Source organism: Mytilus californianus, unplaced genomic scaffold (assembly GCF_021869535.1).
Source record: "Mytilus californianus isolate M0D057914Y unplaced genomic scaffold, xbMytCali1.0.p SCAF_2, whole genome shotgun sequence".
Classification (NCBI taxonomy): Eukaryota; Metazoa; Mollusca; class Bivalvia; order Mytilida; family Mytilidae; genus Mytilus; species Mytilus californianus.
In genome coordinates, this window is record NW_026262668.1 from 62,056,204 (window position 1) to 62,072,567 (window position 16,364).

General features: G+C 30.8%; 1 protein-coding gene across 3 annotated transcripts in view; it reads left to right on the plus strand.

Moving 5' to 3' along the window:
- Positions 1-16,364, plus strand: part of LOC127730170 (polycystic kidney disease protein 1-like 1) — a 278,069-nt gene that overhangs the window by 199,149 nt on the left and 62,556 nt on the right. For all 3 annotated transcript variants that reach the window (XM_052238430.1, XM_052238431.1, XM_052238432.1), the window contains 4 exons: positions 3,646-4,128; positions 6,287-6,565; positions 7,759-7,875; positions 11,758-11,912. In XM_052238430.1, coding sequence (XP_052094390.1) covers positions 3,646-4,128; positions 6,287-6,565; positions 7,759-7,875; positions 11,758-11,912 — 1,034 coding nt within the window. The remainder of the gene's footprint in view (positions 1-3,645; positions 4,129-6,286; positions 6,566-7,758; positions 7,876-11,757; positions 11,913-16,364) is intronic.

Consider the following 16,364-nt stretch of genomic DNA (forward strand, 5'->3'; position numbering starts at 1 on the left):
TAAAATTAAATCTATAATGGTCTTGAGTAGATAATGGATGGTTGTAAAATTCACTTCATTTAGACAAAGTTTATTTTTATAAAAAAAAGTTAAGATTAAGAGAACATCAGGTTGAGCATCTGTCAGGATTGAGTTGACATTTGAGAATCTGTAGTAGAATTAAGGGCTGACTCAGTCTTTACGCTATGTCTGAATAAATATATATATATATATATATAAAGGAGATTTAAAGGTCCAGTTGCATTGGTCAGGTAGAATATTCCTTATAATGATCATTAGTAATAGTTCCATATCATAAATGGTTGTCTAGACAGTGTCAAATTAAATCAGAATTACTTAGAAAAAAAAGTACATGAAAAGTGCCTGCATAAAACTCCATACAGATTCTCTATTACAAATGAAAATTCATTGTTTTGCTTTGAGAATTTTCATTTTAATTGACAGGAGACATTAATTGTCAAACTTAGAAACCACAAGAATAGTATAATTGAATAAGGTGTGGAGATAGTTTGTAAGGTATTAAATGCCTTGAATGAATTATTGAATTACAGCTTATATTGGTGCATTGTGTGTATTGTTTTTATGTTTGTTGATTTTTTGTGCTTCGTACTGATCTATTGAGTTAAGCTATTTACAACTGGTTTCGACAGTTTGTTCTCATGTTGTGCTGTAACATCACTGTCCTAGGTAAGGGGAGTGTAAGATGGGAGGATTTCTATGTCAGCAGGTAGTACTTAGTGAGGATTCTTCGTCAATTTGTTTTGTTAGTCTCTGTTAGATATATGCACTACTTGTCTAAACTCTAGATGATGTCAAGAACATATATTGTATATATTGTTAAAGACTGTATGTTGCCCTGTAGATAGTCTTGTCCTGCCCTTAGCAAATGTTGATGAAGCAAGACTTCCTTAATAGCTTACCTCTCTATGATACAGATACCAAGACAATTTTTATCTTTGTATGATACTCAGTAAATTTGGTTAAGCTGTTGGCAAAATTGAACTGTAATTCAGCAATTTCCTAATTATACATTGTTACATTGTAAATTGATCAGTTAATAAACCCTTACAGTTCTCATTTCAAATACATTAAAAAGTCAGGAAATTCCCATTAAAACTTGCAAGAACTGCTATTTTCACAAGTTGAATTCAATTTGCTTTCCATTTTTGGTGAAAATTTAATATACTTCCTGTTTCCCTCATTTTATACAATAAATTATTGGGGTTTATGACTCTTTAAACTCTTTATTATGTAACATGTTTCTACAAGGACTATATAGGGATAGGGTGTGTTACATATCTGTTGTAAAAGTGTTGAGTGAAGAGATGTTATAATTGTTTATCTCAATATTGGATAGGCAATAAATGTACTTAAACCTCTGTAAGTATTATATATAGGACATTTAGAGCTAAAATTTGTTCCTATATGATGGATTTATTTAGGTAAGATATATCTCAAGATGTTGAAATTTTTTATTGGAATCGTTTTGTTACCATTTAAGGTTGAAACATACCATGGGAGAACTGGTGTAGTTTGTTATGGTCTTTTGGATATTCCAACATTTGTGTTATTTAGTAAAATATTGGTAACATAAATAAAATTAAGGAGATGTGGTATGATTGCCAATGAGACAAACACACCAGAAACCAAATGAAGTGGATGTAAGCAACTATATTTCACCATACAGCCTTCAACAATGTGCCAAAAGGAAGATTATAGTTATGTAGTATACTGCCCTATTCCACTGGACATTAAGCAACCAACAATCAATCAATCATATTGCACTTAAAATAGTCTTGAATTACAGATTCAGTAGATACAGCCTTGTAATTTAGGATGCGAATCAAACAACATTGTAGGAAAATCAATTGTAATTTTGTCATTAATCAAGTTATTCTTTTTTAATTGTGGTAATTTTCCATGCTAGGTTTTTCTTTAATAATCTTCATCTGATTGTCCTGTGTGTTATTTTTTCTGCAATTATATTAAATTATCAATCTTGGAACTATATCACCATGCATGAAAGATTTATTGATTTTTATGAAACATATTTATCTTAATAATGCCATTAATAAGTTTAGTATGCATCATAAATTTGGGTTTTTCAAAAGATTTTATACTGGTCAATAAATAAATGTTTAATGATTGCTGGGATCTCATTGGGATATTTTGATGGGTAAACGGACAGAAAGTCACAGGACAAAAAGTCACAGGACATAAAGTCACAAATTTGATAGGACAAAAAGTCACAGGACAAAAAGTCACAAATAGTTTGTTGACAATTGTTTGAATATATAAGAGAAAGATCTTGAAATATTTTCTTTTTATTACATATATTCATTTTTAAGTTTAGGAAATTGTTCATAAGCCTTGATAAATGAAAATTTATTAAATTTTATCGTGCAAAGGATATATTTCTTGGCACCATGAAGCCATTTAAGGATCAAGCCTCTTTGACATTTTGTTTTCATAGCAATTATTTGATCATTATTAATATTTATTGCATAAATTTTAATTACAAAGTTGCTTTAAAAATAATAGTTTGAAAAAAAAAAAAAAAAATTTCTTGTGACTTTTAGTCCGTGACTTTTTGTCCGTGACTTTTTGTCCTGTGACTTTCTGTCCTACATTCATTTTGATGCAATAGGAAAAATGTTAATTACCTTTTATAGCAGATGACAATGATTGAGTCGTATATTTTAAAATTCTACACATTTTTGGGGTTGATATTTCTGAATAAAAGAATAATTATAAAGGGTTGGCATCAAACAGTCAGCTACCCAACAGTACATAAAAATTAAAAAAAAATAAACATGCTGTCTTGAATAATAGACATGTGTCTATATGACATATCAAGCTGTAAATCTAATTTAGATGGCAACATAATATTTTGTCTTTATTTGGCATCAAACTTTGTGCCTTAAAAACAATTGAAACCTCTAATGAATGGGTTTAAAATGAGACTGACCATGGTATATATTTAGTCTGGTTGTTCCAAATGTTATAAAGAGTCTTTTTAATCTAAAGAACCCTCTTCGGCTATACAAATGAAGCAGAACCAGTTGTATATATATAGACTCTGATATTTATAGAAATACTGATTTGATATTTACTCTCAATTCCAAAAAACTTAATTATATATGCATTATAAGTGGTTTATTACTACAATGATGTGAAGTGTGTTCCCTTTGGAATTTCTACACCACGATATGGTTGTTGACCCTGATATTAGTGAGATATGTATAAAAATCTTCTTTAGAACAGCTAAACCTATAGGAATTTAATATGGTGTGAAGATTTCATATGAGACATTAACCAAGGGTATTATTATGGTAAGTTACACATTGCTATGGTACTTAGTACTTCTATTGATGGAACCTACAGGAAACATAGTTTCATAAGAATTTGATCATTGATAAACTAACATATCCTATGAAAGACTTGAGAAAGATACAGGCTGACATCTATTATCTACGTATCTGAAATAATTATAGGTTTTTATTAACAGTGACAGATGTTACCAAGTATTCCAAATAAGCTTAGGCCAACCTCTTCTTTTTGTTTGATAGTATGTTTTGCACAAATAGACTTCACAGATTATAATTGATAACTTAAGCTAATCTCTGTTTTTTTTTATACTTGCAGTTTGGTATGGATGCATTTGAAGAATCCATTAAGCTATTAAAAAAGATAGAAGATAAATTAAAGCAGTTCAGTTCTCCAAGTGATGATTTGTATATCATGCTACATAGAATCACGTCCAGTTTAATCGAGACTTTGGCTCATCAGGACAACTTATTTGAATCTTGGGCAGCCAGCAAGATGTCAAATGAAAAACCTACTGACCAGGAGACCTTGGATACACAGTTAGGCTGGAATAGTAGCCATGACAGTATGGTATCTACTGAGGACAATAATGCAATGACAGAAAACACCAGCTTCATTGCAACACACAGTAGCTGGTTGAATAACAGCAATGGTGTTAAAGACAACAACTACTCGTTACCTTCTGATGACAGTTTATCTCCTGACATGGGGTTGGTACACAAACTTCATGAAGAACAGATAAGAAGGATGCACAGAAATTATTTAGAGGCTGTCATACAAGTTCATCATTCTCTATTACAGGTAATGTGTAATGATGGTTTAAAAAAACTCAAAAGGTTCTTTTGTCGCACAAGTTCAATTGGTTAGAACAAAAGGTCTAGTACTTGTGATCTGAAAGCCCATTAATGACAAGGGACTGGAAATGTACTAGTTGTCATGGTTTGCACTGTAAAATGGGATACAGCCTCAAACACCCAGTTTATGCTATCTTTTAACATTCTTGTTGATAATTCAAGTACTATTGACTCTGTGTATGAATATGCATGTTAGATTTGCCACTGTACATTAAATAGCATCCATGCATTCATCCATCAAAATAAATCTGAAAAATCTCTACTGTAAAATCTGTGTATATTTTATTACATATATTTATAAAATGGATGTCAATTTTTTACATGACCTAAATGGATTTATTTCATGCCCATATAAATGTATTATATTCTGTAGAAGAAGCTGTTACCATTCATTATCGCATTGTACTTTTCTTCACATCTGTTGCTAATCGGCATTAAAATACAGATTTAAATGATAATCATCATATGCTTGTCGTATTTTACAGAGTCCTTCGTGGCCATTAAAACATGTTCACAGTCGTTTATTATTTTAAATAAGTTTCTATCTTCCTTTCATCAGTATATATTGATTAGTTGAAATGAAGTTAAAAATCTTTTTCTCTGAGTTAATTTTGGTCATCAATTTTTCCTTTGTAAGCATTGAGAGGGGATAATTATTCATGAAATCAATAGGCCACAATAGTTACTTATACGTTGGCAAATTATTGCTGCTAATTGATAATCAACTCCCGGCAACAGTTGTTCTATTGTTTAGGTGTTTATATGCATCATTGAAAAGTTCCAGTTTGTGAAATTTATTAACATTCATTCATTTTCTGATCAGTTAAATCTTGATAAAAATCCCGTTCATGATATTTGATGGGATATTTTTATTTGTATTACATGAGAAATGTTTGTTTTTCTGTTCAGTTGAGTAATGATTGGTTTACTGTGAGTATTTGAAGTCCAGTTCAATATCAAATATGACAAAGAGAGTTTTCATCCAGGATTTTCCCAAGTATGGGGAGTATTTAGTCCTATAGAAAAACAGCTTTCCAGGCATATTTAACATTGATGTTTTATCTAATGAAGTTTTGTAACTAAGAAATCTATATTGACATATTTCTTTGGAAATTATTAAAAAGATGATCGAGAAGTTGTTAGATGGATTATAAACTTTTCAGAAGAATTCTAATTCATCAGCATGGTATGTTTGAAACCTTTTTTGTTAAGATTGTTTTGGTTTTTTGAAATCTAAAACTTTTCGTGTATTGAGAAAAAAGTATGAATCAAGTTTAAATGCATTTTTATCTTTATATAGAATTAAAGTCAGCTTAAAAAAATATGAATAAGATAAAATTATTTTTTAGAACCTGTGTAATTGCATGTTTTTTCAACCTAAACAAATTTTTATAGTGACATCTGTATTATGAATTTGCAACTGGTATTTCCTAACTTACTTTTAATCCCTCTAAAGTAATGTTATAAACGTTAGTTTTGTCAGTTAAGTGGACTTTCCGAGTGCACATTAGCAAGTGTAATTATGCAATTAAAATTTTTACAAAGATGGTTGGCTTTATCATGTGTGTGACCACACTTTTTATTGCTCTCAGTTGATGTTAGATGTTGCTTTATTATGGAGTGATGTAGAATTGACACTTTTCTCCGCACTGCCACAACAGATTACACTAGATCTACGTTTTCAGTATAGATTTTGCATAATTGATTTGATGTGCTAGATAGATTTGATGTATTTAGGGTAAAACTCATTTCTCTTTGGTCTAGACTGTGCCTTTATTAAACAACAGTTTAATTTATTTCTTCTTGGAATAACCTCTAAGGTTTCATGTAATGATAGGAATCATATTTTAGTGTATTTTAGAAATAATGATTTATGCGACTCAAGGTTCAAATCATTTCAGACTGGTCTATTTGTTAAAGTACAAGTTATTGTTGCTCTAAGAAATGGAATATACATCAGTGGTTGTTATTATACTTTTTGGACCAATCAATAATGCACTTGAAAGAATGACTTGAAGTCTTGGTTTCAATTTTTTTCAAAATTTGAAAACAGCAGACATATCAGACCATTGACAATCTTTGACTTCTAAACTTCTACTTTGTAGAGAGAGATGACCTTCCACACATGCAGCGAAGGAGAACTGATAAAAACTTCAAAGTTCATAACAACAAAAGCTGTGAGATACAGACTCCATGATAGACCTGTGTTAGAAATCAGCCAATCAAAGATTGTTTTACCTCAGAAGATGGACCTAGTTTTAAAGACGGAGAGTTTTGATAAGCTAAATGGAGACATATTTTTACCCAGTCAGAATTGTTATCAAGTTCATATGACAAAATATAACTTTAATCCATATTCCTATAACAGAGAAGAAAAAGATAAGGTGAGACTACAAAGATTAGATAATTATAAGTCATTTATTCCAAGTTATATGTGGGTTTTGAAGTATAAAATGAAGTTGCTTATAAATAACACAAATTCAAGAAAAGAAATAAATATGCAGTAAAAAAAAAAAAATTTATACATTCAATCTGAACCAAAGATTGCGTTACTACTAGGTTATTGTTCATTATTGTAGAGAAAGTAATGCGATGCTAAAAGATATGCTTTTGATATATCTACTGAGGAATAATGTGTACATTAAGTAAGGGGAAATCCATTTTTTATGCCCCCACCACTCAGGAGGGGGCATTAAGTGTTACCCTTGTCCGTCCCAAAATTGGTTTCCATTCTCTAACTTTAGTTTGCCTCAACCAAATGTTATGAAACTTACACACAATGCTTATTACCACAAAATTCAGATCAAGTTCGAATATGGGCGGTGTCACTTTTACCGTTCTCGTTATTTTTTAAGTTGACCCACTAAGCAGTCAAATTACTTTGCATATCCTTATCTGTATCTACACTAATCATTTTTCTTATGGGGAAGATAAAATGATAATCTTTTTCAAGCATGATATAAAGTTTCATTTGAAACAATCTTTTTCAAGCATGATATAAAGTTTCATTTTAAACATTACTACTGAGAAAAAGTTGAAAATGAGAATGCTCATGAACTGGAAAGGATTCAGTTTTGCAAAGCCTTGCATTAATTCCCAATTAAACACTAGACTGTTAGACGGATTTTAATCAAAATTTATAGATTGATCAAAATAAGATGATTGGAGATTACGTAATATCAGACAATACAGATGATGTTAAGCTAATGAGACAATTTCTCAATGCATTGAGGAAGTGAAAATCAAATGAGCAAATAAAAGATTGAATAACTTCTAAATTTAGAAATGATAGACACAAGGGAATATGCTATACAGCTAACTTATGAAGGACTAGATCAGAATATTTATAATCCTACATTACAGTTCCTTTCTGATCTATGAAATTCATTTTCCTACTGACATGGATGAATTAAACCACTTGAATATCTGTTCTTATGTTGCAGAATTACAAAAAAAATAGTTAGCTAAGCTTTAGATAATAGTATATATGAGATGAATACTTCAAAAAAAAAAGTCCCTAGTGCAATTTCCTAAAGCAGATTCAGTAGAAATAATGCTTATATTTGTTGATTTTCAGATTCAGTCAGAAGTCTGTTCAGTAAAAATTCTTACCTGTAATGGCAGTCAAGTTGATGTACAAAACCTAGCTGATGATAATATGGTTTATCTGGAGATCCCTAGAAAAGCTGACAAGGTTGGTATTTAAAACAATTGTTCACATCTACAAAGTACATTCTACTCCAAATACTCACCACATTCAAAGATGGTCAGCTCCAACCAATCCCCAAAACAAGCTGTAAGACATCAGAGCAATCTTATTCTCAGAAGGTTCTATGAAACTAAGCTACAACTATATTTTTCTTGGGAGCTTCAAATCAGAGTTTCTTAAAATTTGGTATCAAGCTTCATGTTAGCATGCTCTACCATGTAATGGGTTTTCACATCAATCTCTCATCAATTTCTTGTTTTACAGAATGATTATATATATTCTTACACATAGATACATGAATTTTTCATCGTATTTTCAGGATTTATAAATTGGAGCTTTCTGAAATTTGGTATCAGGCTTTATGTGAGCATGCTATACCATGTGATGTGTTTGTACAACAATTGCTCATCAAATCCCTGTAAACCAATTGCATAAAATGGGGGTATCTTAACAGACATGAATTAAAAATAAAATTTGCTATGTGAGACATCACATATTATGCAGGAAACATATATCATCAATGTAGTGTTTTTCATGTACATCCATGATAACATAGACATTTTTTCCATATCTATGAAATTTCATGGAAGTATTCAATTTTTTTTCCATGGAATTCCCAAAAAATGAATTTTACTGATCATCCTGAATACTGTTAGTTATTTCAAAAGTTGCTGGAAGGTCTTTTGTGTATCAGATGTCACAACAAAAGTACAAAGATTAGAAATGACAACTTCTTGTTGCATAGATTCTTATTTAACTTGATTAAAAGAGTACATAAAGAGATTGTAAGAAAAATGGTCTCAAACTTATATGTTAACCAATCAAAAACTTTTCAAACAATACTATTCATATTGCACCAGTATCCTTTAAATTGGTCACAATTATAGAATGAGCATAGATTTCTAATTACCACAAAGGTTTTGAACTTTTTTTTTGTCTACTGTAAAGGTTACTACTTGGAGGATAAATGTCAGCATCCTTCTATTATATCACCATTTAATGGAGATGATGAGAGATTTGAAATCTCTGAACTGCAGTTACAATTGAAATCAGTCTAGAGAAGATTTAATTGTTTAAAAGCATGCAGTGATTGTATTGATTGTGAACTGACAAATCTGTTTTATTGCTGTCGTAGACACATAAATGTTGGAGCACACTTTAGTTGCAGAACCCATTTCAATTGAAAGATGTGTTTTCTAATTGTTGAGAAATTGAGATGGGCACTTTGTTTATATAACAACTTCCCATGTGACCTTATCTGTGGCGGTTTATAGTGAAATACAAATATAGTAATGTCGGGTGACTCATAACAACATAATATGATCTGACAGTTTATTAAAGTTCGTGAAAGCTAATAGATCTCTAGAGTAACTCTCTCGTGTGCGGCAAATAGTGTTTTTATACTCGTAACGAAAAGCCTTGTGTTAAACTAAATATATCAGTGTCCTGAAGGAATACATTTTCATTTAGTATTTGTGAATTGCATGTAACTTTGTAAGCTTGCATACATTTAACATGTTTAGAAGGTCCTCCAGTCATAAATTTATCTACAGCAATCCGGTTGTGGTATCTCAAAGACAACATAGCAGTAAATCAATTGAAAATTAGTTACATACAAACTGATTTTTTTTTTTTGGCCTGTTGATTTATTAATGCTTAGTTGTATATGTGTCTTTGTCTTTATAATTGCAGTATTTTCTAAGACATGGCAAAAAAGCCCTGAAAATTAATATTGTAAGCAATTCAAACATTTGATACCTATTCTTCTGTGGGATAAAAGCCTTATTCTGTTTGAATTGGCGTTTTTGCATGCACCCGTTACATTTCCCCCTGCAGCTGTAAATAACATTTTACATACTGAACAATAAGTAGGGTATGTATTTGTGAGAAATGGCTGATAGAACTAGATGTTATGCCTTTTTATAGCCATAAATGATATTTCCAGTCAGTTTCAAAATGAATTAACATCAGTTTACAGTAATCAGGAACCTTATTGAAACAACTGTGTTTAATGAAACAAATATGATTAATTTATATGTAAGGAAGTCAGGAAAATTAACATTTAAAAAGATTGATTTAAGAGAACTGTTACATTATGAGTCCTTGGAAATTACTTGCAAATGAAATATGGAAGTATTATATTAGATGTAAGAAGAAATTGAATAATCCGCAATATTGATCTTAATATCTAAGCTTAATGTAAATGCAGTGAAAACAAGAAAAATAATCAACTTTTGATATTACCAGATTTATTGGAGATCACCAATTCTGAATCTTTGTTAAAATCTTTAAAAAATTACAAATTTTTATGAATTTCTTTGCTTGCAGGGTTAACATAAAGTGAAAAATGACCCCCCTTTTTCAGTCCTCTTTCCAAGATGCTTGCCAAACTACAATCCTATGTTTGCTCTTTGTTATTAGTACATTTCTTGATGCATTGGGTATCATATTGACAGTTATAATTGATTAATGTTGTTCATTAATTCTTGTCATTGTTTACATTAAACACAGATGTGCTGTTATCATCCAGTGTCAATATTTAGTTAAAAAGGATTCAGATTTAATCCACAATTAATATTTCAGAAATCAATAATTGATCCTTGAATGTAGAAAAGTAAGGTACAGCTTTAAAAAAAATAGGGGAACTACATTGTCTGATTCCGTTTTGGATTTTTTTATATTTGTTCAGTTCGATTAAGGCTATGAGGGAAGTTGAATGAAATCTGCATCAATGTGATCTCTTCAAATGTTGTTTGATAAAAAGATATCATATGACACTGATGGCTTAATCTAGATACCCAGTCCAAATATAAAATTTCAAATATATTGAATAATTATATTTCAGTGAGTCAAATGTCCTAAAAGAAATTCCTTGCAATGTACACTGAGTATCTACTTGTGTTTTATATGCATACAGCACATCTGTTCCAAAGGCACGGCCATTTACAGAAAATCATTAGTTTGGTAAACCTTGTATCTTGTAATTTTGAGTTTCGAATACAAAAATTTTTATCATCTTTTTATACTTTTGCCCATGTACCAAGTCAAGAACTGTTGCAAGGCAAAATTTTGGTCCCTATTCAATATATCCTTATTTTCCAATGGCAGTCCAAATTTTACTGACCTTCATCCTGGACGGCCTCTTTAACTGGACTTATCTATTGTATTTGTTGTTAATTTTATATATAATATGCTATTAGTCTTTTAAATCATTTAGTCATCATAACTAGTCTTGTAGTTAAAAGGAAAAACTTTTGATTCAACTGGTTTCTACGATATCTATCAGATTACTTGTAACAATTATGTATGGTGACTTGGTTGTTTTGTTTAATTACCTTTCCAGATACAGAACTACAGAATTTATGTGGTCTGTTGTCCTTAGAGTTTTCCTTTTTATTTAAGGAACAAAAATCTTTTATTGATTGTAATTAAAGTCAAACTGTTTTCAAGTGCAGTTATATTGTTTCCAATTAAAAAAGTCTTTTATTGGTCCTCTTTAAGATGAAATCACTCTGCACTTACTGACACAAAACATACAATAGTTGTACTGATTGTGTCCCCAAGCTACGGACTTCCATTTCAAAGATAGATGCTGGGCTTATTTGAAATGATTTAGTGTCTAGCAGCTACACATATGTTGACAATAAAGGATATTCGATCATCTGAAGTTGTTTATTACTTTATAACAAAGATGGCATTTCTTGATGTTGTAGACTGAAAATGGAATCACAAGATCAAGAATGCAAGGATTTGTAAAACTTTGACTGGTTACAAAAATGAATAGATGAAAAAGCAAAATTCAGTATTCATGTCTTGAAATATTAGGTAGAGAATTTTTTTAACACTTAAATGTCTCTCTGTTTTCAGATAGATATGATTAGTTTTCACCAATTGGAGAAGTCAGTTATGAATATTCATGGCTTTAATGTGAGCCTCTCTGATCGAAATAACTCATTAAATCTGGATGTTGAATTAGTACCAGTAACAGAGGGTAGACTGTTTACCATTGCAGTTTTGATAAAGTGAGTATATTCAGGTTTGGATATTAGATACTAAGGAAGAAGACAATAGGTTCGCTTATAAACTTTGATTTCATTTCATCAGAATCGGGAAAATCAAAGGAAACTATAATTTCTCTTTCATGTGTGTTGTCATGCAATTAATTGATCTGTTTTATGTAACATATTGCTCTTTTGATCAAAAGTGATGGGATAAACTAAATAAAAATACATGTACTGAATTTGCTTTTTTGAAGAATTTCCGTTTTTCATATAAGTTTGTTAAGTAGTACAATCTTCTAAATACATGAAAGCCCAAGTCATGAAGTTCATTTTGTGATATACATTTGGGAATACCATTACTGAAATTAACCACCTTTCATGGAATCCTTCTCTGAGATGGAGTTTGCATGACAAGAATAAATTGATCTTCCCACATTAAATCTTGCCACAATCAATTATTAACAAATGTAGTACCAAAATACTATTTTATAAAGAACAACATTTTGGTTTTTTTTTTAGCATTTCAGTTTTGTTAAAAAATGAATTTTATATTTAATAACGATTTTAAAATTTGTTCAAGTTTGATCTTTCCTGATAATAAATTGTTGTGATGATTGATCAGTTGATATTTTTTTTTATGGATACAAAATGTTTATAAAAGAGTAGAATTAGTATTGTTTCAATTCATCAAAAGTTCACATAAACTTCACAGTAATTCAATTGTACTTTTGTCGGCTTCCACGTTTGTGACTGCACATATCACATGCAACATTACACTCAATCATCAGTTTAAAATAAAAAATATAGATTTCTTTTCTGACGTAATTGAATTGACGTAAGTTTGACCTATTAATGTTTTAATTATAAGAACTGTAAAATTGAGTGATGATATAATTGATGTCAAAACCAAATTTTATGATTATAGATAGTAAAAGGTTTATTTTTAGTCATTTTCTATAATTACAACAAAAGCAGTAATTTCGAAAATTGATGGCTCAGTGTTTTTTTATGCAAGAATAAGAATTTTGAAAATAACACCTTAATGGGTGTTTGTAGCTTGATTGTACATTAAAAAACAATTATTTTGATGAGAGCCTTTTTTTAGGCCATTGTTAGTACTTTATAGCAACAGAATTATGTTATGCTGTAAGGTGAAATAAGAAAATAATTTGAAGATAATGGTGAAAATATGTTTCACAAATGAGTTGCATATAGTTAAAGCACTTTTCCTTTTCATTTGGTTCTTTTCAACTTCTAATCTGATGTTTAATTCTGCTATTTATTCTTTGATCAGATTGATCGGTAAAATGAATGTAATGTAATTTTATCAGCATGTTTTCTCTGTTACTAAGACAATGTCTCCTTCAGAAGATAAACTGGTATTTTGTTGAAATAAAGTATTCATCAGTCAATACCTTAGTGGCAATTTTTAAAAGTAAAATTATAGGAATCTCAATTTATGAATTCTCTAGAAGGTTTATGAATAGGTATATCTGTATTTATTTTACCACTCCTAAATAATTACAAACAATATATTGTTCAATGTTTAATTTACCTGGTTATATACTTAGAAGGATAACTGCTAATACATTTTTTACAAGCATAATCAAAAGACAGACATGATCTTATATGTTTTCCTCATCTCTTCATATTTTTGTTCTGTTGAAAATCGTTTTTAGGCGAAGGTATCTGACCATCTGTGTTGTGACTGACAACTTGTCTAGATTCTGAATGAACTTGCCAAACAATGTATCATGTTTTCATTATGGAAGACCATTCTGACATTTTGGTTTGTGTTGTGGAGTTGTTGTCTTATTGATATTACCTGGCAACCTTGTTAATGGCTTTATTGATTTGATCCTTTTATCGATTTCTTTATTGATTTCTTCTGTTTTACTTGTGGTTTGTTTGTTCACAATGGTTTCCTGATTCCCTCCTTTATTGATTAGGGCGGCGCCGAATGGCGGACGCCCTATAGTGATCAGTCTGTCCATCCGTCCGTCTGCCTGTCTGTCTGTCTGTCCGTCCGTAACAAATTGTGTCCGCTCTATATCTAGAGAACCGTTATGATTTCAAAGTTTATACTTGACGTGTATATTAACCAACACCAGAGGGTGTGTCATAAAGTATGTACAACTTCCTAGGTCAAAGGTCAAGGTAAAAAATTTTGGTTTTAGATGACAACCCCATGTCCTATAGTAAAGATCGTGTCCGCTCTATATCTTGAGAACCGTTATGATTTCAAAGTTTATACTTGACATTGTATAAACCAACACCAGAGGGTGTGTCATAATGTATGTACAACTTCTTAGGTCAAACTCTATATCTAGAGAACCGTTATGATTTCAAAGTTTATACTTGACATGTATACTAACCAACACCAGAGGGTGTGTCATAAAGTATGTACAACTTCCTAGGTCAAAGGTCAAGGTCAAAAATTTTGGTTTTAGATGACAACCCCATGTTCTATTGTAAAGATCGTGTCCGCTCTATATCTTGAGAACCGTTATGATTTCAAAGTTTATACTTGACATTGTATAAACCAACACCAGAGGGTGTGTCATAATGTATGTACAACTTCCTAGGTCAAAGGTTAAGGTCAAAAACTGGTTTTAGTTGATAACCCCATGTCCTTGGGTAAAGATCGTGTCCGCTCTATATCTTGAGAACCGTTACGATTTCAAAGTTTATACTTGATATGTATATAAACCAACACCAAAGGGTGTGTCATAGTTTATGTACAACTTCCTAGGTCAAAGGTCAAGGTCATAAACTTCGGTTTCAGTTGACAACCCCATGTCCAATAATAAAGACAAATTTTTTACCACACATTATTCACAGCAGGGCCCACAGAGATGGCTCCCTTCTCAATGATATCTAGTTTCTTCTGTTTTACTTGTGGTTTGTTTGTTCTCCATGGTCTCCTGTTCCCTTCTTTATTGATTTCTTCTGTTATACTTGTGGTTTGTTTGTTCTCCATGGTCTCCTGGTTGCCTTCTTTATTGATTTCTTCTGTTTAACTTGTGGTTTGTTTGTTCTCCATTGTCTCCTGGTTCCCTCCTTTATCAATTGGATAATATCATTGATTTCTTCTGGTTTTTGCTCTCTTAGTTTGTTCACCAAGTTTCTGTTTTTGTTAGATCTGAAATTTGACATGACTCAAATAAAACCATTGAACAGTGAATCTCATCTAACAATGCAATGTCAATTTTTCCAATGTGCATCTGTACATCCAACTTATGGCTGAATTTATACTGGCATTTAAGTATTTGTTGTGATTTCCTTTGTAGAATAACAAAAGAACTCTGTAATGCATTATTACCTCAAAACTAATGCAAGCCATTTGCATAGATATTTTCTTCCTTATTCTCAGCTTTAATGTTTAAAATCACTTATTACTAAAGAACTTAAAAACTTATGTAAATGTATTATTGAAAAAAAATGTTTACTGTTTCATGAAATTATTTCATGCAAATGTTTTCCAATTATGAAGTATAATCAAAATTAAGGTTCCACTTTGCCATGCAAATCCAGGGGAAAAAAAGAATGCCAATGAATCTGAATAAAATCAGAGGAAGAATATGTGTTTAGTTTTCTAGTTACACATGATTTGTGGTATAGTGTTGGAAAAGAAATATTTCATAGAATTGCATTGATTCTGTATGATATGGTATATGATTTTGTATGGAACAAAATTTATAACATTTCATTGATTGAAGCATCTCCTTACAACTCCATGATGTAGTCGCTACAGGATTGTCTCTTAACTTACAAATAGTTATTTTCAATTGGTTATTTTTTATCCTAGCATAACTGTTAAGATTATTTGTCTGTATATTGAACATTGTGATAGCCATGATATTTAATCTAGGACTAGAAAAAAAACAAACAGAAGGATATTCAAGTGCTCTGGAAAAAAAAGTTGTAAAAAATTTGCTAATGTAGCAAAAATACTTGGAAGGTTTTGTTTTGTGCCTGTCTTTAGGACAGACTTGACACTTTCTAGATGTTAGAATGGTTGGGGAAGTTGTCATTTATTTACCTTATGGTTTTAAATGTTTTTTGTTGTTGTGTCATTACTTGTTAGTTGGGTATGCCTGAAATTTTCGCTCAGACCTGTCTTAATCCCAAGGTGAGCAAAGTTTCAGGTGTATTTAATTGACAAATTTACCTCACCTGAAGTTGATGGATGCTGGTCTAGATCAACATGTTTTATAAATGTTTGTTTTTATTGTTACAAGGGACTTGTTATTGTTTCTATAGTGCCACTCAGTTTGGTATCCTGGAAGGTTATGGTTTAAGTTTCACGTTAGATAGTTGCTAGTTTTCCTATCCTGTCTCAGGTTTTTCTAAGATCCATTCAGAGTATTGTGTTATTAAGGAGTAATTTTGATTGAGCATGCAGATATAATAGGAAAACATTTAAGTTGATTTGAATATAAAACAGAATTGTCTCATTGTCAAGCTCTGATT